At 44.0% G+C, this 22,903-nt stretch overlaps 1 protein-coding gene across 1 annotated transcript in view; it reads left to right on the top strand.

Annotated features, from left to right (window-relative positions):
- The window catches only part of LOC126471978 (fatty acyl-CoA hydrolase precursor, medium chain-like), an 88,220-nt gene that overhangs the window by 36,876 nt on the left and 28,441 nt on the right, over nucleotides 1–22,903 (top strand). Inside the window, exons 7-9 of the mRNA XM_050099906.1 lie at nucleotides 4,886–5,085; nucleotides 15,502–15,667; nucleotides 19,628–19,812. Of these exons, the coding sequence (XP_049955863.1) occupies nucleotides 4,886–5,085; nucleotides 15,502–15,667; nucleotides 19,628–19,812 (551 nt within the window). The remainder of the gene's footprint in view (nucleotides 1–4,885; nucleotides 5,086–15,501; nucleotides 15,668–19,627; nucleotides 19,813–22,903) is intronic.

Genomic DNA, 22,903 nt, shown 5'->3' on the forward strand with positions numbered 1-22,903 from the left:
GCAATTCAAAAATAGGTTTACCAAATGCTTCAAATGGCTCTGAGCACTATGAGACCTAGCATCTGAGGTCATCAGTTCCCTAGACCTTAGAACTACTTAAACCTAACTAACCTAAGGACATCACACACATCCATGCACGAGGAAGAATTCGAACCTGCGACCGTAGCGGTCACGCGGCATAGGTTTACCAATTCACAAACAAAGTGTTATGCTAATGTGAATTATTCTGTTCGTTTGAGAGAACTTCACTACCTATATGGAACCTGTTACTCTTAACTCAAAATTTGAACCCTCCCTAACTCAAATAATCGCCCTTTGTATTACACACGCGGCTCAAATATATCTTCGCCTTAGCACGTTGCCTTGCTGAACTGTGTTTTTATCTAGAATGAGATTTTCGCTCTGCAGCGGAGTGTGCGCTGATATGAAACTTCCTGGCAGATTAAAACTGTGTGCTGGACCGAGACTCGAACTCGGGACCTTTGCCTTTCGCGGGCAAGTGCTCTATCATCTGAGCTACCCAAGCACGACTCACGCCCCGTCCTCACAGCTTTACTTCTGTCAGCATCTCGTCTCCTACCTTCCAAACTTTACAGAAGCTCTCCTGCGAACCGTATTTTTATCTGTTAGTGACCACCCTTTAAGCTGTGAAGAAGGCCACGATGACAACTCTTAGACGGTATTAACCATTTTCTTGTGTACGTACGAGGAGGAGAGGATATATAGCGGCAGAACAGGTTTTTAGGTTCATCGGGTGCTTTATGATAATCACAGTAATTGTAAGAAATAAATTACAGTGTGTTTCACGTATGGTGCAGTCTGATGCCGGGATGTGCAGTAATTAATTCCCTCTGTGGCTCCTGCAAGATAGTTTGGCAGGTCTTCCATCAGCATAAACTATGACGCAGGGCGGCAAAACTGTGGATATCTTTACATACAGCAGATAGCGAAAATTATGTCCATCTGCGGGAGGAGTATCCTGGAACTTTCTCAAATTAAGTGTCGGAAACACGTTGAATTTCACCTATGGAATTCTTGACAGTACAAGCAGACTTATAACTCTTCAAGAGTATTGCGTTCGTTATCTTACATATCATCTTTTAAAAACCACTCAACTATAAAAAGCTTCATTTACTTAAATCTGGCGAAGGAAGAGAAGAGTCAAGGCACACCACTAGTCACCATAGCAGGACCTGCTCTCGGCATAACCTTATCACTCTGCCACGCCAGCTCCGTCCAGGAATGTTAGCTTCACAAGGTCGCTCCGACATCGACCTGAGCTGGGTATGGTTCGTACTGGCTACGTCTCACATGGCCATCGTGTACCTAGGACCGTGGGCTCGATGGCCCCTGCCCTGCGCCTGCCTGACGTGGGCACGAGTCTACGATTAAAAACTGCTCAAAAACAGATAACAGTTTCAAGTGTCTTTAATGTGCCCACCCACCTTCGTCAGAAAATCATACACCCTTTCAATACCATACTTAATGGAAACTGTGCACAACAAGAAGGGACAAAAATTTATGCCACATCGCACAGTAATCGAGGATCATTTACGTGCGCCCAATACTTCGCCTGCTACACTGTCTGAGCGATGGTCCGGAGCATCATGCGTTGGTTCCACCCTACTCAAGGGATTACTGGTTCCCGCCCAAAGTCAGAAACAGGATTTATGTAGGACGTAAAACATCCTGCATGTAACATGGATATGACAATTAGGTCTGGGAGATAAGAGATTCATAAACTGCAGTGTATTGCAAGAGAGTTAGTTTCAGTTTCATTACATTATATGTAATGGTGATTGGCTTGGAAAAACCGTAAAATGACAAGACAGTCGTTTTTGGCCCAGGTCGGCTGGTGCAGGAGAATGGATTGTATTCTACTAGTACCACGAAGAGTGCGAATTCAGAGGAGTTTACACAAGATTCTCTACCCTGCAAGACGTCAGGCCTCCGTAGATAGGTTAGTGTCAGAGTCTCGGTAGTGTGCGTGGTGACCCAGGCAGTGGCTGCTACATCGGCGTAACACTCGGTGGCGTGCTTGGTTAGCAACAGTCAGAGTACGAAGGGCGATGGTGCTATCTTAGTAGAAGGCCGTGTCCGACTTTGCCCACGTAAGATAGTCGCATCTGTGACCAGCAGGCTAATGCAGCAGTAGCCATGAATAGCAACCCAGCACGCGGATGCCCCGTGCCGCAGGTGTTTTGGAGACGCCCTGAGTGGGGGACGAAGACAATTTGGAGAAAGTACTCCCTTGATAGCACCGGCTGAAGACCCGGAACCATCAGTTCCAGCGGCAGCTTTTTTCTAGGTCAGCTGCTAGCTGATTATGCTGCTACTGTGTGTAGATGAAGATGTTTGGCTCCTCGCAGGACTGTTGGTTGGATTGAAGACGTCTAAAGTCCAGGAACTCGTTATAAGAAAGCAAGTGCTGCTAGTGCCTAATTAACGAGTATTTACAGTCCCTTTGCTCAGCTATGTCGTGACAGGGCCCCGTCTTCGGTCATTTACGTGACGATGACAGCGCACCGTTGTGCCACAGCATGCGGAAACAGGCCACTGCTGTGGCCGGCTGCAGCTTTGCACCGTGGTTTGGCAGAAGTATTGTTGTGCTGTGCTTGGCAACTCGCCTGCTCACTTTTCAACGTTTTGTGAAGTCTAGACGGAAGTTTTTGGCACAAGACGTACAACGATAAGTGCCACTGGGGTCGGCGTGTACGACAACAGAAACCACTATATATTTCACCGGTGCTACAGCAGCGTTCACTTAGAAGACGGATGAATGAAGCCTTCCTCCCAGGGGTAGAGAGACTGCACTGTAGCTGCAAAATCTTACTCTCAGTCTCTCTTATTCTCTTAGTTTGACACCACATGCTTTAGCAGTTCTCTCATAGAAAGCGGTAACGCAGGAGTTTGTTCCTCAATGAAACTTGTTTCCTGACGCGCTCTTGAAAAATTGATAGCAGATCGATGGCGATTGCGATCTACGTAGAGGAGTAGTTGTGTTTCCCCACTGATTCTGTGTGGAACGTTTTCGTGACAGTTCTTTGTCGTAAGAAACATTTCAAGAGCTTGAAGAATATGGTGCATCTTCCACCTAAAAATATGTCTATATGCCAAGAATTTACAGGATCTATTTTAATTTATAAACTGCTCGAGAAAAAATATTATATTGAAAAGACGATGTCGATTTTTATCCGATGATGGCATAAGTCACCTGGGGCATATATAGTAGATATACTGGTAATGGTTTCAACGTCATCCACCAAAAGAAAGAGTAGTGGAACAGCTACCAGAACGACAGCGGCATCTGTGTTTGCCTTTCAACAGGAAATGTTGACAACCAGAATGTTCATTATGGTACAAACGTGTGAAGCAAGCAGGCAACCAAGCTACGGAGATGCACTTGTGCTTCCTACGGTCAAGTGATCGAGTTTGGAAGGGGTGGCGGGACGATCCTTTCGGAGATTTGCTGCAAAAGTTGGACGTGCTGCGTCAGTTGGGCAACGGTGCTGCTATTAGTGGTGACTCGACGTTTCTCACAGCCGTACGCGAGTTTCTGGACATCTACGCAGAACAGATGCAATCCAGGATCCTCTTATCGTGACAGCAGCAATGGCAGATAGTACAGCTTGTGAGCCCAGACACATTAGCATGAACCCTCGCGAACCGATTATTAGCACTGGAACTACGGGCACACACACCTCAAACCAGTTTTCCTCTCACACCACAGGATGGACGTCCACGGCCCTACAGGTGCCGCCCCGAGGTTGGCGCCCCGTGGCCACCAGCGATGAAAGAAGACTCTGCAGGCACGAAATTGATGGTGGTTTGTGCGCGCCATGTAATCTTGTCATGTAGACTCGATAAGCGCTGTCTCGTGGAGTGCATTTGTCCAACACACACCGGCCCCACAGCAGACCCTATGGACTGGAGTGCGATAAGCTACAACTCAATGTTCTTCTTTGGTGTTTCTGGAGTGGACTTTAACCAGAAGCAGAATATTGTTGGACCTGTTCTTTTGCCGTTCCTGCAACAGGAAGGTGAAGTGTTCTTCCAATAGGATGATGCTTACTCTCACACTGCCCGTGAAATTCAACGTGCTCTGTAAGACATGCAGCAACTTTCCTGGCCAGCACGATCTCCGAACTTGTCTTAAATCAAGCAAGAGTGGGATGGCTTGGGAGAAGAAGCAAATTCTGCGACTCGACAACCAACAACTCTTACATAACTAGCTGATCGGGTTGAGCAGGCGTGACGTGATGTATCCCAGGGCAGTATTCGCTGTCTGTACGATCGACTGGATTCCAGAGTCAGCGTCTGCATTGCCGTCAGCGGAGGCTAGACCGCCTACCAATATGGGTGTTGCAACATGGGCCCTTAACTGGTTCTGCAGAATCACTTGAACTGTTGATCATTAAATGCAACTATTTCATGTATTCCATATGCATCGTTGAATCAATAAACCTTGAGTGAATTGTAAACTATAAAAGGGTACATTAATTCTTTTTCTGGCTGTGTATATACACTATTATGTTTCAGACGTTAATTTAATTAAAAAAGGCCTGCATTCTCTGATCAAAGTTTATTATATTTATTTTTATCCGCGATGGTTAATCACCATGAGGTGATAGTTATTAATTTATTCTGAAAATATTGCTTCGGAAAATTTGTTAATGGAGATATTGGGGGTGAGGGGAAATAAATTTGGTGATGTGAGGTGAACAAATTTTCTAGTTGGACCACCTTAATCGTAAATTTCTAGAAGCTTGTCAACATTAATTAAAATCCAGAATGTTTGCTGTTCCTAGACACACAGGCACTGGTGCACGCAGTGCGTCCCGTCCCCTGCTTCGGATTGAGGCACAGCCTTTCTCTCGCGTTGCAGGGCTGTTCTCACGCGCCATCGCGCAAAGCGGTCCGCCCGTGGGGTCGGTGACCTTGACGACCGGCGCCCGCGACAAGGCATTCCGCCTCGCCAGGCTCCTCGGTTACCAGGGAAACGACTCCCAGCAGTTCCTGGATCTGCTCCGTGCTGCCGACGCGAAAGACTTGGTCGACGTGGATGATCGCATTCTTACAGAAGAGGTAACACTTCCCGTATTTGGCAGGCGGAGACTTTGTTCTTCGATATGCGTAATCATTTTATACTGTGGAGACACAGTGCTGAAACAGGTAGGCTTCTCTACGCTATGTCATTCCATCATAACAGCGTCCCTACTACACTCTCTTGTACACATGACATAACAGATTGCTCCCAAGAAGAGATCTGAGTGTTACTGTTTGAAGGCAACTGAATGTAATGTACCATGCAAACATATTCCCTACCTAGTTATTCCCACTATGGTCTAGTGTTTAGCGTCGTTGGCTACCAGCACAGAGCAGCGTTCGATGCTTGCAGGCTACCTCCCATACTCTTAGGGAGAAATGAGGTCTACTTAGCCTCTTCAGACGAAAATTGTTTCTCTGGGCCCTGTCTTCAAATTTTGAAAATGTATAAATTTTGGCTTTCTCTCTCGAGTAAATGGGCTTCGCTAGGGTAATGAACTATTTATGAAAATTTATTTAAACAATATAGAATGTTGTTCGAAAGCAACTAAGTCCTTCCAATCCTTAAAGTACTACTTTATTTTCACGCGAAGTAATGTCTACGTGTCTGTACATTTTTCGTAAGTCATCTGGCAGAGCTTCCGTAAAATATCACTCCAACGAAAGGAACAGCTAATTCTACATAACTAATAGATGGCCATGACGACACCGTTCTTTAAAATACATTAGGAGTCTTAGTGCTTGTGCAGCAGATCAGAGCAACATTGTAAGTTAATGTTAAGTAAAGAAGCAGGGACATAGATATGCAGGCCACCGAAACAGTGTCAAGTCGGAACATAGTTCAAATGGATGTGAGCACTATGGGACTTAACATCTGAGGTCATCAGTCCCCTAGAACTTAGAACTACTTAAACCTAACTAACCTAAGGCCATCACACACATCCATACCCGGGGCAGGACTCGAACCTGCGACCCTAGCAGCAGCGCGGTTCCGGACTGAAGCGCCTAGAACCGCTCGGCCACCTCGGCCTGCTAAGTCGGAAGATTAGAACCAAGTTGCAAGCTAAGCGATACGAGTTTTACTTATACATTTAATTAGTTATTAATCGACCTCTCTCCCCCAGGTACTGCAGCGTCCCAATATCTCCCATCAATATTACCATGTGCACGATATGGTAAGTGTAATGATGAAGATAGAGGAAACATAACAATCTTTGAAGGAGGACACAGTTCAAGCCAGCCGGGGTGGCCGCGCGGTTCTAGAAGCTTTAGTCTGGAACCGCGCGGCCGCTGCGGTCGCAGGTTGAAATCCTGCCTCGGGCATGGATATGTGTGATGTCCTTAGGTCAGTTAGGTTTAAGTAGTTCTAAGTTCTAGGGGACTGATGACCTCAGAAGTTAAGTCCCATAGTGCTCAGAGCCATTTGAACCATTTTTGACACTGTTCAAAACATCCTGCAAAAACTGAAAGCAGCTTCCAGTTGCCAATGTACGAGTATTTTGTGGTTGCGGCACCTACAGATGGGCAAAATTGTTGTCGTGTTGAACAATAGCTATAACATGCACGTTGTGTTAACTACAAGATACCTTTTCCTCCCTCCGATCTTTGAGTTTTTACAGCAACAATTACGTGACAACCTGCATTTTAGCGAGGGTTTAAAACTTCGGTGAAGCCAGACTTTTTCACTTTCATATCTCCGAGTTAGCGGCAAATCTCACTTTTTCCCAGTAACTGTTCCACCTAACTAGCAACTGAATAGTTTATGATTTACAGAAGTGTTTTACAGGTGCTATTCCAGCTATCTTTCAGTTTTTCCCAGTACGGTGTACCCGAACTCAAGATGATCTAAAATGAGTTACTGTCCTTAACTGGTCGTCAACAATTTCTTTGTCTAACTAGTTAACAGATACAGGTTTTTTGAATTTCTAAAAACATAACCACATATACGAATTACTGCTTAAGTGTTATTGTAAATTATAAAAATAATGTAAAATACTCTGCAGATTATTAAAATTACATATCCATTAAGGCGGCGTGCAGTGAAATAATAATGAACTGTACTACATGCTTGGATATGCAATTCATTAGCATTTCAGTGCAATCTCAGATACAAGGTAAGGGTAATCGCATCGGCGTTCTACACGTAAGGAAACACCACTCAGCAGATTTCAGATTCAGAAATGGCATTTTAATATTGGTTGTTCATGAGAAAGTCGTATGATGCCTTAGGTAAGATGGAGAAAAGTCTATTAGAGCTGCTCAGAATTCGACCTACTGAGACTATGGTTTATGGTTCCGCGGTACTGCTGTATGTGTTGCTCGGATTCCCACAAATATATTGCGAATATGGAATCAATTATTTCAGGAAGGAGCCATGTAGGATACCAAAGGCCTCGCATAGCGTATAACGTTATCTTGGCAGTGCGACCGTTGTGGCGGCTTCCCTTGACGCGGCTGAAGAGATAGACATGCGGACATGGTACACCCAACTACAACTAGACGCACAGGAGTTGAACCATGTCGTCTTTCCAGACCATTCCAAGGCTCTGCGTATCCTTGTGTGGAAGCTCCGAAGGCCAGATTGCAATCGTCATCGTAATGCACGCCCAGCACCGCCATGAGATCATGGAGGTACCATTGGGTTCACTATATGATCACTAATGGTTCACACAGCCGGTATTTTGGACAGCACGCTTTACGTTTCTGACATATTACGGCCGCTGAACTTCGGAGTCCTCATATGTTACCATTCAACAAAGTAACGCAAGACTCCATGGTTTCCTTACTGTCCTGACCTACCTTCACACAGTATGTTCGACTTTTCCCCTGGCCAGAAAACTGTCCAGATCCCTCACCCACTGAAAACATCTGGTCATGGGTTGCCGAGAGTCTGGCATGCCACTACTCACCAGCCACTACCACTGAAAAATCCTAGTATGCACACGGTGGGGCAAATAAATATGACCCGGAGAACAGAATTCCAAATTCCAGGATACAAAGAAACACAACAGGGGAAAGAAAATACAGTACTAACCTGATTATTGGAGATATTAACAGTGGCCGACATGTATCTCTTGGCACTTTTCGACCCTGGTCGGCAAGTTTCTTAAGGCGGACAGAAGCTGCACAGCTGGATTTGATGCAGTCTCATCCGAAATGTTCTGCTGCAACTCTATACGACTACGAGGGTTTTTGCGGTACACCTTAGACTTGAGGGCTCCCCACAGAAAGTAACTGCACACTGACAGATCGGGTGATTTGGGTGCCAACTACGTCCGCGACAAGACTGACTGCTAAGAACTCTATCAGACATGAAGATTGTGCAAACGTGCTCCAAGGTTCGGCCCCCTGTATGGGCAGTTGCTTCACCCTGTTGGAAGTAATTTAGGTATTATCCTCCTCCGATAATGCTGCCACAAATTCACATCCAATCGTATCCCTCGTCCAGACCACTTTTATTTCCCTCATCCTGTAGCTGAATGGAATGACGAACGAGTATCTGTCATCCAAGCGCAGTTTAACTCTAACCATACTTGTATGAAATAAATTTCGCACTCTGTATACCCCCAAATCACCTACAAATTTAATCACGTGTTCTGCCTACTACACTGTATATCTACAATAACTAAAATTTGATCACTTTCCATCCTTCCTAGTGCTGCTGTTTCAGTCACAGCAGTATATTCTGCACACCTTTATGTCCTGCAGTTTCAACTAGGAGCAACAAAGCTTACCTTAAACTATAGCTTCATTAGGTACTTTCAATTAGGAACAAAGAATTTTTCCGAACTGTGTTAGGGAGACAATTATGTGATGACCGTATAACGAAGAATCAAAATTTCTGTCATACCAAACTTTTTCAGTTTTATATTGCAGTGTTAAAGGAGAAGTTCACGTTTTGCCATTTGCACTCCTAACCATCTAGGCACTGAACATTATTTACAAAAGTGGTACGCCGGTGCTTGGCCAAGTCAGTCATTTAGTTACCCTTCTTTCGGTTTACTAACAGTAGAATAATTATCTGTGTTTTACTTGTGCTGAACAATATATTTACGAAATGACCAAAATATACGTGAATTTAGATTCTGTGAAACGTTACACAAGTGATAATTGCGTCGAAGCGTTGCTGAAAATTTCTGAAGAATTATTAAATATTTGTAAGCCGTATGATGAATTTTTTGGGGAGAGAACAACTCCTGAATATGGGTCAGTAGATTAACTCACATTCATGACGGCAGGGTTTCGAACCATCAACATGTAAACAGAATACGCTTATACGAAATATTCAAACAGATATAGGACTGTACTGAAGACTTCCGAGTGAGTAGGAGCCAGTACGTTGTTTATAATGGTGAGGCTTTGCAAAGGCACAGTGGTAGGGCCGCTGTAGCACTACGAGGTTGTCCGCTGACGACTTGCTGATGATCAGGGAGATTAAGTCGGTAAAAACGTGCTACAAAATGCTGACAGACAAGCAAATGAACACTGCGAGGTACAAAGAATAGTAGCTGACTCCACACATGCATATCTATAAAGTGTTGTTGTTGTGGTCTACAGACCAGAGTCTGCTTTGATACAACTCTGCACCTAAGTCTACTTCGTGCACGCCTCTTCACGTCCAAGCCTTCATTTCCCTCTACAAATTTTACTCTCCACACTTCCCTCCATTACCAAACTGTAGACTCCTTGAGGCCTCGAGATCTGTCCTACCAACGAGTTCCTTCGTTTCGTCTGGTTGTGCCATAAATTAGACTTTCCCGGTTTCATTCAGTACCTTCTTACTAATTATCCGTTCTACCCATCTAATCCGCAGCATTCTTCGGTACAACTAGTTTTCAAATTCATCTTATGTGACCTGCTCATCATCCACGTTTCACTTCAGATCACTCCCGATCAGTAGAAGACTTCATAGCACCTACATTTATATTTGATGTTAAAATTTTTTCCTTTTTCAGAAACGCTTTAGTTGCTATCGCCAGTCTGCATTTTATGGTCTTCTCTATTTCGACACACATCAGTGAGTTATGGTGCCCAAATAGTCGATCTCACCCATAATTTTAGAGTTTCAGATCCTAATCTAATCTCCGCTGCATCATCTGATGTACTTTTTACTACATTCCATTGTCTTTGTTTCACTTTCATTGATGTTAATCTTTTTTCAAGCCTGTATCCATTCCGTTCATCTCCTCTTTTGCCCGTCCCCGGTAGTTGAGTGGCGCCGGCACGGTAGCTGAGCGTGTTCAGTCAGAGACCTGGTTGGCCTCTGTAATAAAAAAAACTGAGTGGAAGGATCAACAGACGAACTTTAAAGGATGTCATGTGACGTCCACAATGACCAAACCCAACGATCAACTGCGAACAAAATGCACAAAAAAGAAAACAAAATAAAAAATGTGTTCAGTGCGACAAAATGTCAGTCCTAAGGGCCCGGGTTCGATTCCCGGCTCGGTCGGGGATTTTCTCCGCTCAGGAACTGGGTGTTGTGTTGTCCTAATCTTCATCATTTCATCCCCATCGACGCGCAAGTCGCCTAAGTGGCTTCATATCGAAAGACTTGCTCCCGGCGATCGGTCTACCCGACGGGAGGCCCTAGTCACACGACATTTACATTTTTTATCTGCTCTTTTGCCTTTTTTGGTTGAATTAAAGTGGCGTCAATGTCGTCAGTGAACCTCAATTTTCTTTTGTTCCTTATCTCTCAACTTTAATTCCCTTTCCAAATATCTGCTAGGTTTCATTTACTTCTTGCTCAACGTACACATTGAATAACATAGGTGACAGGCTGCAGCTCTGTCTCACTCTCTTTTCAACTACTCATTCCCTTTTTCGCCCTTGGACCGTTCTAACTGCTGTATGGATTTTGTAAATAACCTTTCGCTTCCTGCGTTATATGCTTGCCATCCTGGGAATTCTAAAGCGTGTTTCAGTCAACATTGTCTAAAGCTCTCTCTAAACCTACAAATACTATAAGGGCGTTTAGCATTTCCTTAACCTATGTTCGTGTTCGGAAATAACCATTGGGCAATATTACTTCGCCTGTTCCTACTCCCTCGAGGTCTGCTCCTATAAGTTTTTCCATTCTTCGGTACATAATTCCATTCAGTATTTTTCAGCCATGACTTACAGGTCCGCAGTATTTATACCTGTCAATACCAGCCCTCTTTGGAAATGGAATTATTACGTTATTCTTGAAGCCTCATGGTATCTCGCCTGTCTCATACGTCTTGCACACTAGGTGAAATAGTTTTGTTACGTATGGCTCTCTCAGAGGCTTCAATGATTCTGGAGAAATTATCGCTTATATGTCTCGAATGAGTAGCGTGAATTATTGTGAGTGTATAGCCAAGGGTGAAATGCTGCACAAGGTGGGCCAGTAAAGAAGTAACCTGACGTCAGCAGGGACGCCAGGAAGCCGGAGGAACTATTTTTTTGTCATAAGAGCAGTGTGGGCTACGTGACCAGCAGAACAGAAGATTGTGGAAGGAGCCGAGGTCAGGAGGACAGCGCGTGATCGCGTGGGAGGCTTGTCATGTGAGTCTATATAAGCGGCGCCGTCGGCGCTGCTGAGGATTCAGGATTCAGCCTGCCTCAGACGCTGAACCTGCGACACTCTGCCCCCAGGACTGTACTTTGCTTCTCGCGTCACTTAGCTGCACAGACTACATGCACGACTGCACAACATAGTCAGTGTGTTGATGTCTCGTAGGATTCGATAGTAGTTTCCAATTCTATTTCGTTTTTCAGCCTCAGTTAATATTCAGAGTTTCTCGTCCTTTTCCCACCGAGTTTCCTTATCTGAAAATATTCCAGTTTGTATTCTCAGGCACGACGTCTACGGGCTGGACGAGCCAGTTTACAACTGGAGACATCATCAGCTCCCTCCTGATCCAGTCACAGGACATTACAGAGTATCGTCTACTGGAAATGAGTTGCGTCGAGATAGATCTCCGAGTGCTCCTTCATATTCTTATGTATCCATATATCCTATCTCATTTTCATTTACTTCCTTTTACCATCGCATAATATTCCCTTTCCATCTCTTTATGTTTAGCTGCTTCCCTTTATTCCAACGGTCTCTTTAACTATCCTATAGGTATAATCAGTCATTCCTGATACGCCCTTGAAACTCTCATCTCTGCCTCTGTCAATTTATCCAGGTTCTATCTATTTATCTTTCTACGTCTTCTTTGTTTCTAATCTGATGCTCATCACAAATAAATTACGGACAAATTCCAGGTATGTCCCTGTAAATATTTTGCAGTTTACAATCTGTTTTCGAAATCTGTGTCTTATTGTTATACAACCTATCCGAAAACTGCGGGTGTGTCCAGGTCTCTTCCAATTATACAACCATGTACTACGGTTCTTAACGCAAGTGCTGGGAGGGATTCCCTTATGCTCTACGTATTGCTCTACAAGATGCTTCCCGTTCCATTCCTCTGCTCTAGCCACTGCTCTTCCCCTACTTCTGCTTCTCTTCCTTTTCCTAGTATCGAATTCCTCTTCCCATTTACAATTAAATTTTCTTCTCTCTTAACTATCTGAATGTCTTGTTTTATCTCGTCACATATTATTTCAGTCTCTTCATCGTATGCGGACGTTGGAGACGTATAGCTTGTAACACTGTGGCGGATGTTGGCTTCGTGTCTATTTAGGCTACGATTATGGGAAAAAAATAACGGCTTTCAGCTTCTCCTTGCTGTCTGCAGTACGAATACATCAAGGCCATATTAGCTAATGTGTATAGAATAAGTAACACAACAAATACGACAAATTGTATAAATACTGTATTTCGAAATTAGTTCCTGAGTGGGAATTGTTTGATTTGAACTATATTAGGTACAAATCTACTACACAAGAGTGACATACGAAAATTTGTGGGCGACCAGGACTTGAATTTGGATTTCGCGCGAATCGCGAGTGGTTGCCTTAATCACTTCGGGTACTGGTGCATGCTTCCCGGACCCACCGAAAATTCCACATCTCGCATTATCCGGAAATGTTACAGTGTCGCAGAAACGCTCAGCATAGTGCAGTGGGGGGCGTTATAAGAAGGACGCTGAGCATCGCTAACAGTCATACTCGTCAAACTGTGAGAGACCACGTTCGAAAACGTGCCAAAAACGTAATATTTTTCCAAGATACATCTCGCATAAGGGAAGTGATGCTAAAAATTCGGGATAATACAGAGGGGTACTCAGTCTTTCATCCTGTGAACCATCCGCGGGTGGAACAAGAGGGATGTGTGGGGATGAAACTACGTTACTTACCCTCCATCATACACCATACGGTCGTCGACAGAGTACTGAAGTAGATGAAGATGTAGTGGCCAGGGAGGGCCGTTTCAACCAGGTGCCCTTCATCACTGGAAAGATAATTTCTTGGAGCACTAATTATTTGCTGCAAGGGGAATGGTTCAAAACGCCACGCTGTGAATGGAATAGGTACCATGTGTTTGGTATAAAAATCTACGTCAGCGGCATCTGACTTCTCGAATGAATAGCCCATTTACCATCGTCATGCGTCATTACGCTTAGTACCCTTCACAACCGCGTCTATGAGCAAATTTCATGCTAATAAATAATTGAATGTCAAGGAAGTTGTATTTGTTCTTCTGATGGACCATGCCGCACGCTACACGAATCATAATTCTGAATCCAGTATCTTGTATGAAGACACGTTTGCCCATGATGCTGTACGATTAAGTTCTTGTCATAAGCTCCGCTACAGACTGTGTGCGGGAAAACAAATGAAACAAATTGTAATTACAGTGAAACAAAATTTTGCCTTTTTTCCTTTAGACGGGCTGGAAACTTGATAAGTGGAACGGTGACATTCGCGGAGTGTCCTCCAGCACATATCAACGATCAGCCCACTTCAGATGATACGGATAAAAACAAGTTGTGCAACGTTGGGTTTCAGCCTACATTTGACAGTGACATCAGCGGTATCAGATACCACGCTTCCATCGAAGAGGGATACTGAAGATACGGAATAGGAGTGGAGGGTGAGGGGTAGGGGGGGGGGGGGGGGAAGGGTGCTACAACAGTAAATGAAGCGACAACGTAGGCTACCAAATTCGGGTGTAATGGTGTGGTGAGCCCCAGTCAACAGGGATCGTAACCTCTGGTATATGTTGAGAGAAAAGTGAAACGTTCACCATCTGGCTGGACCGGAAGATGACACCATCAGATCACGAATTACACCTCGTGTTCTCTGTTTTATGCAGTCCAGCCGATCACCAGGTCTCTTCCTTGCCCTCTTGGGCTTGCGTCTAAATTGATGGGACAGTATCCGGCTTCGGTGTGCGCCACTTTAAATGCCGCTTCATTGGGGGCAACAACGGGTGGTAGTAGGGTGGAACATACCTGCCAGACTGTCATCCGGCACATATATGACCGCCTCTATGCACGATTGCAGGTCTGTTGCTAGATGGGGCTACACAAGACACTGTAAATATTGTAGCACATCCACTTCCGTGTGTACGCCCATCGGATTGTGGTCGTATACATGATACAAGCAGCATAATATATGAATAAAGGTTAATGTTACGCGGACTCTTTCCGTCATGTTGTTAATTTTCATTATCAACCAGTGCAGTATAAATCTCGTCGATTTATTAGCATTGAATCTCAATGTAGAGAAGTGTAACGTGCTGCGAATACATAGAAAGAAAGATCCCATATCATTTAGCAACAATATAGCAGGTCAGCAACTGGAAGCAGTTAATTCCATAAATTATCTGGGAGTACGCATTAGGAGTGATTTAAAATGGAATGATCATATAAAATTGATCGTCGGTAAAGCAGATGCCAGACTGACGTTCATTGGAAGAATCCTAAGGAAATGCAATCCGAAAACAAAGGAAGTGGATTACAGTACGCTTGTTCGCCCGCTGCTTGAATGCTGCTCAGCAGTGTGGGACCCGTACCAGATACGGTTGATAGAACAGATAGAGAAGATCCAACGGAGAGCAGCGCGCTTCGTTACAGTATCATTTAGTAATCGCGAAAGCGTTACGGAGATGACAGATTAACTCCAGAGGAAGACTCTGCAGGAGAGACGCTCAGTAGCTCGGTACGGGCTTTTGTTGAAGTTTCGAGAACATACCTTCACCGAAGAGTAAAGCAGTATATTGCTCCCTCCTGCGTATATCTCGCGAAGAGACCATGAGGATAAAATCAGAGAGATTAGAGCCCATACAGAGGCATACCGACAATCCTTCTTTTCACGAACAATACGAGACTGGAATAGAAGGAAGAACCGATAGAGGTACTCAAGGTACCCTCCGCCACACACCGTCGGGTGGCTTGCGGAGTATTGGCGTAGATGTAGATGTAGATGATGGCGGGGCGCGGGGCGTTAAACCCTAATCTATTCTCTTTTTAGTAGTGTGTGACGTGTAGATGTGTTGCAGCCCACCACTCTCTAGGGGACAATCTCTTCGCGTTTCAGGAGAAGATGCGCTACATCCAGTTCGCGTTCGTGCCCATCGTGGAGCCGGCGCTGGCGGGTGCCTTCCTGCCGGAACCCCCGCAGACGCTGGCCAGGGAGGGCCGCTTCAACCAGGTGCCCTTCATCACCGGCGTCACCACGGCCGACGGCAACATGCTGCTGCCCAGTACGTCACAGCTGCGCCTTTCTTCCTCTCCTCCTACGCATTCATAGCGTTTCACAACGTTTATCCAGGTTGCAAATGGTTCAAATGGCTCTGAGCACTATGGGACTTAACATCTGAGGTCATCAGTCCCCTAGACTTAGAACTACTTAAACCAAACTAACCTAAGGACATCTCACACATCCATGCCCGGGGCAGGATTCGAACCTGCGACCGTAGCAATCGGGCGGTTCCGGACTGAAGCGCGTAGAACAACTCGGCCACCGCGGCCGGCTATAAAGTTTGCAACGGACGTTATTATTATTAGTAGTAGTATTATTGTTTTTCTAACGAATTCACCTTCTGATGGCGTGGAAGTAAAAGACGGCAGTTTTAAGGTAACAGTGCACCTGCTCTTCGACTTAAGAGGTGAACACGACTAGCGTCGTAATCCCATTTCCCAGAAACGTTGCTTAGTGGACCAGGAGTCAAAATAAACTAACACGTGTTTCAGCTTATCTGCAGATACTCGACCGTTTCTGACAAAAAGAAGATCAAATCTCTTTGCAGGTAAACTGCTCACCAGACTAGTGGTGCTGTGACTAGCTTTGGTTTGTACAATTTTGCACTCCGTGTTCGAAACTCGATCAGTACATTTCTTTTTGTTTGCTTTTATCTACCGCTGTCCGTAGGAGATAACTACGTGAATATTTCTCAGTGAATAATGAAATAAAATTGTCCGTGTTCGTCTACTAATTGTACGTCTAGTTCCTGTTTGGTTTATCTAACAGTCAGCAGGTGATCGTTGAAGTGATCACTGTAGCAGATATTTACTAATACCAGTATTTCTGGTCCCTGTAATGATCAAGACGAAGGTAGATTCTTCCTACGCGTCGGTCAGGGACCTGTAGATGGCGTAGTAAAACGCTGGACCTGGTTGCCAAATAAAATAAGGTTGGAAATTTGTCCCGGGTTCCCGGGTTCGATTCCCGGCGGGGTCAGGGATTTTCTCTGCCTCGTGATGGCTGGGTGTTGTGTGCTGTCCTTAGGTTAGTTAGGTTTAAGTAGTTCTAAGTTCTAGGGGACTGATGACCGTAGCAGTTAAGTCCCATAGTGCTCAGAGCCATTTTTTGGAAATTTGTCGGCTGAAAGATGTTTAGTTTGACAATTGTAGTTCTGTGAATGAGATAAATAAAGTCAACTGAATGGAAATAGTCCTCAGTGAAATTCATGTAGTGTATCTTCATTCATAATCAACTGGAAGCACCAGTTTTCGGTAAAATTATTCGTTACCTGAGGTTTGCCGCGGAATAGTTGCCATAGAGTGAAACCTTAAGAAATGTCAACGACTTTTCTTTCTCAAGTGAGTTTCCTATGAAGAAATGCTTCTGTGGCAAACCAGCCTTCCCTCGATGTTCGTGGTGTTCAGAATTTCTATGTTTCGAATGTTCTACGGTCGGTATCATCCAAGGCATTTCTCCAAATCTTCCTGAAGAATAAAATAAAATATGAGAATTAATATAAAATTGGTATATGAATAAAATCTAATAGTAAAGAATTTAAAAAGCCTTTCACCCCTGAAAATACATTACAAAATAAATTATATACTTAAAGCATGATAGTGTGAAACCCAGCTGTAGCTTTCAATTAACAAACGCCCTTGTAACGGTTAACTTCAAAAGATAAATTCGTGTAGTAAACTTCTATGGACACTAGTAGATAAATGAAAAATAAACGAAAAGAAATAAGTAGAAACAACAATCAGGTTTCGAAGAAGGGGTGCAAAATTGAAAAATCCGTGACGCTAGCCACTCCGCCACCATTTTGGCTACTATTATCGCGTGCTAAAAGGCATCTAAAGTACATAAAAAACTTTGACCGTCGTTTTCTCACAAACGGTCGAGTATCTACGGATAAGCCGAGACACGTGGTCTCTCATTTTGAATCCTCTTCCTCTGAGCAAATTTCTTGGGATATCGCTTTATGGTACTTGCCATGTTCTCCTCGTTAGTGCTCTTTTATACTGTTGTACGAAAGCTTCCCCAGAGAACAGGCTCCACGCTCGAAGTGCCATTCTGCAAGGTCTAGTCTACAACACATTCGCCTGCGGCTGTCATGATCTATTCATGAAACTCCAAACCTCGCCTTCCACAAATTACTTTTCCTGTGAGAAAATTTTTTAGCCAAAAAGCTCCAAATGCCGTCACTGTTCAAACTACTGGTACTTAAAATCTCACAACTCTGCCTTTCCCAAAATAGTTTTCTCAGCAAGTTCATTGTCGTTACGTAACTCTGATTTGGTTTGTTCCTTTTGTTAACCAATCCTCTTCTCATATTCTGTCATCCAATGTTGTCCCCTATATTTATCTTCTGAAAGATATTAATTGAGATGAATTCTTATGCAAACGCATAGGCTTCCGCAGCCGAAGTTAAGCGTCCTATATCCAAAGAATGCTTGTGTTAAGATTGCCTTTTTCGTCCAGGGTCTCTTGGTTTAACTCACTGCCTTAATATACCGCTTCGTTTCTGGAGTAAGCGGTCTGCAACGCATCAGACACATAGGATATTCGGAACATAAAATTGGTTAACTTAAAAGAGAAGAACGATCAAAATGTTATTGAAACACAAGTAGAAACGGTGCTAACAACATAAAAGAAAATATGTTACTGAAAAAATGGTTTTGCAATTTCTGGTGATCGGAATTCAGCAAATGAGGCATGCATGTTGGACAGAGCTATTTCGTAGTTAGCGTTCTAATGCAATGTATTATGTTTCTTTGTGATTTGTCAATAGTGTCAGCTATTTTTAACACCTCTGACCGCTGATCCTCCAATGTCACTCACTGCACTCTATTGTTCCTTCATTTGTGACTGCCGTTCTGGAACAACCTTCACGTCAGTAATCATCGTGTACGCGCATGTTTGCATTCAGTCGTCGTCTTTCAACTGTGTGCAACGGACAGATTCCTTGGAAATCTTTGTCAGCCCTCAGTCAGTTTCCGTTGGCTATAAACCGCCCAATATGAACCCCAAACGTATTGGATAAACTCAAGAGCAGCACTGATTTCCGATGTCGTCACGTTACTTAAAAATTGCCGTTAAGTTACACTGCCGCAAACTCGTCCGAAGAGTAAACTGTATAGTTTGGAAATCGAATACGTAAGTTAAATATCATCAGTGAAATGAAATGACCGCGTAGCACTGTTGGCCGGGAGGATCCACCTGGGGAAGTTCGGCCGCCGGCTTGCAAGACTTATTTCAGTTGACGCCACATTGGGTGACTTGCGTGTCGGTGATGATGAGATGATGAACAGGCCAACACAATATCCAGTCCAGCCCGGCAGGGAATTGAACCCCGGTCCGAAGCATGTTAGGCAAACATGTTACCAATCAGCTGCGCAGGCAGACAATACCACCAATAAAATAACTGACTGGAATATCCAGTTAAGGATATTAATGAATATTAATGAAATATAGCTAAACACCCTGACTGTTCCGCCTATGAACAGGAATCACACAAACATAAGTTCATCATAAACCCGACGTGGAATGCATTACAGCAGACCTGAGCTAAGACTGACTTCTTACAGTGGTAACTTTCAGCACGAAAATATTTAGGATCACTGTTCACCATGCCACTACGCTCCATTTCTGGAACATACGTTGCATCAGATGAAGCCTATGCGTATCTGCGGGGACGACCCCCATGCGTCCTTCCAATTGCAGCCCTTCTTGCGTCTTGAACTCTTTAAATCTGTATAACTCATGTCCAAATGTAACATTATTTTCAATAAAATGTTTAAAACGCACAAAGTGTTCGGTCTCTTGCGACAGAAACTCTGTGAAAAGTCGTACTACAGCTGACAATGAAATTGGACGAACCGATTCAACTAATCTGACAGAAGGACAGAAGTACTGCACAGCAGTGCGAACTAGTATTTGTCTATTACGTTGCCCTCATCTTGATTTGTGCGTTTATTTGTAGTGCTGGAAGACCCACAATGGCTGGAAACGCTCAACACAAACCTGTCGGCCGTCCTCAGCGGTGACTTCCGGGACGTGGACACACCTGAGGAGCAGCAGGACCTCGCCGCCAAGGTCAAGGACTTCTACTTTGGAGCCGGCAATAACATCACAGACACACCTGAGGGTCTCCTCAATGCGTCTATGGTACGTACTAACAATATTTCTATTTCTATACGTTAGCAGTCAATACCGAAACCTCTTCGTAAGACAACAGAATGCAGGAAAGTTTGTAAGTAGGCCCTTTAGGTTTTTATGTTGGTAACGTCACGTAGCGCTCTGTGTGAAAATCACTGACTGTGCTGTGTGCAGTCTGTGGCTGGTTTGCACTGTTGGAATTTGCTATTGTAGTGTTGGGCAGTTGGTTGTTAACAGCGCATAGCGTTGCGCAGTTGGAGGTGTGCCGCCAGCAGTGGTGGATGTGGGGAGTGAGATGGCGGAGTTTTGAGAGCGGATGATAAGGACGTGTGTCCATCAGAGAGAGTAAATTTGTATGACTGGATGTCATATATATATATATATATATATATATATATATATATATATATATATATATATATATATATATATAATGACTTTTGAACACTATTAAGGTAGATACATTGTTTGTTCCCTAACAAAATCTTTCATTTGCTAACTATGCCTATCAGTAGTTAGTGCCTTCAGTAGTTAGAATCTTTTTTTCAGCTGGCAGTACTGGCGCACGCTGTATTGCAGTAGTTTGAGTAGCGAAAATTTTTGTGAGATTAGTGATTCATGAAAGGTATAGGTTATTGTTAGTCAGGGCCATTCTTTTGTAGGGATTTTTGAAAGTCAGATTGCGTTGCGCTAAAAAATATTGTGTGTCAGTTTAAGCACAGCCATTTATAATTTTTTAAGGGGACGTTTGAAGTTTCAACTAATTTTCCATTGAAGTGTGCGAGACCTTAAAACGAATATAAGTAAACTTGTATTGCATCTTGTAGAGCGCAAAGAACAGTTACAGTAAACTGCTATACATATCCACTCGCTTACTACTGTTGTTACCAAAGGCTACTACAGTCATGCCACCACTAACATCATGCTGGACCTTCGCTTGTTGCTATTACGCAGGGAGAAAGGTAGATTCGGGCTGACATCACGTTTTCTGTGAAGTCATTACAGATGGAGCACGGACTAGGATTGGGTAAACTGGCACTGTCCTTCCCAGAGGAATCATCCTGAAATTTGCGTTAAGTGGTTTTGGGAAACCACGGGCCACCTGGACCTGAACGGTCTGCCGGTGCTTGAGCGGTCGCCTTCCCTCAGGCTCGTCTACTGTCTCAACCACTGCACCACTTCATTCACGGTCAGTGTTTCAGCATTTAATTGTAGGTGAAATCATCAATTAAGATCTGGTACAATTAATGACGGATGTATTTACATTATCAGTGCTGCAAGATATGTAGATGTTTCGATGTTTGTATGTGAAATTGACACGCAGTTGAAGTTGTAATTCGTCTCAGGGTTGCAAGGGGGCTCTGGTCGGTGCTTTGAGCTATCTGTTCCCCCTACCCCGTTTCAATTTCTTCGAACAAGAATGCAATGACAATTGCTTAAAAATTATTGTAAAAACTAGTGTCTATTTTACTCAAAGCAATTAAAATATCCCAAGGTCAAATAAAGCGAACGGCCCAGAATTTCACTGTATTACAGTGCAAATACTTATCACCAACCGTATGCCTGCACCATACACAGCTATCAGCGTACCATATTATGTGCCGTGACTCAGCACACCAAAAACCGTTTCTCCTATATTCCACAGAAAAATGTCAGCCTTTTTCTGAGCTTAAGCGTGAAATAATTGTCATTTTGCGTTTCCGTCAGTTGCTCTGTAACTGAACTCTGTATCTAATCCTAAGTGGTAGTTTTATGTGGTTGTTGCTGAGGATGCTCTTGCGAGTTCAAAGCTGCTTATTTAATATGTGAGTGGTAGCCGGTACGTTGTCCTCACACTTTCCACATCAGAATAGTATCATGAATCAGCGATATGGAACTCTCTCGAAGTTTCTCTGGCGGAATTTGTGAAGTTCTGTAACATTAAATATTTGCCCCATTCAAGCTCATTTTTCTCCGTTTTGCTTCTCTCTCTTTCGCAGTAAAATCGTACATCTCTGACAAGACTCATAGTCTAAAATTGTACACTCAAGCCAAATATACCTGCATTTCCGATGTGCAAAGGCAAATAAAGTTGTAATTACTGTAAGTGGTACTTTGAATATACCCCACAGTGCTATAAATCTGGGTTTGGCAATAAAAACGAAAATTTGAGAATGTTCAGGAGACAGCTGCCCTGTGATCGCTAAGGGGCAAAGCCTGTTACGTAAGATGGCTGGTGACACTGCAGCGTATAAATGATACGTCATAGTGAGGACAAATGTATTTCTATACGTCACTGAACAGCAAAAAAGCCATCTAATCCATTGCTAAGATCATGAGTCAGCACCTGGCGGAACACCCAGGAAGGCAAGAGGAAACGAGTTGAAACTTTATGGGTTGAGGAAGTATGCAATATTATTTTGGTGACTGGAAAATTGTGTCAAACATAAAAGAATGCGCCACAATGAGCCCTGTAAGAAGTACGACGTTGCGCCTTCGCGTATGCACTCATTAAGTTGCGATGTGCGTCACAAATTCGCCGTATCGCCTCCTGAGACGAGCTGCTCCTCAACTGTTCTAACTGGCCCTTCATACCCTGAGTACTGGTGCTGGGACGAGGAATGCGTCGGATCTGATGCCACACATGTTCTATCGGGGACAGATCTGCGGAGCTTGCTGGCGATAGTACTAACTCAGCATCACGCAGACATTTCATAGAATCATCTGTCAGGTGTGAACAAGAACTAATGTGTTGAAAAATGGCAACACGATACTGCCGCATAAGAGGTAACATACGAGGACCGAGGCTGCTGGTGACGTAAGGCTGAGCCGTCAGAGTTCCCTCAGTCCCCACCAGCCGTGACCTGACTCGCCACAGTACGGCTTGGGAATAGCCCCGTTCTGAGTCTCCAAAACAATGAAATAATAGGACCTCTCCTCACGCCACCGCTTTGCTTGCCGACAATGATCATCCGCTATAGTTCAGAAACGCCATTTATCGCTGAGCATAAAACGGTGCCATTCATAAGCAGTCCGTGCATTCCGGTTACGGCACCACTCAAACCGGAGCTGTTTCCGTTGTGGCGTTAACGGCAGTCTACGCGTGGGATGCTAATTCCCT

This window comes from Schistocerca serialis, chromosome 1 (genome assembly GCF_023864345.2).
Source record: "Schistocerca serialis cubense isolate TAMUIC-IGC-003099 chromosome 1, iqSchSeri2.2, whole genome shotgun sequence".
Taxonomy (NCBI): Eukaryota; Metazoa; Arthropoda; class Insecta; order Orthoptera; family Acrididae; genus Schistocerca; species Schistocerca serialis.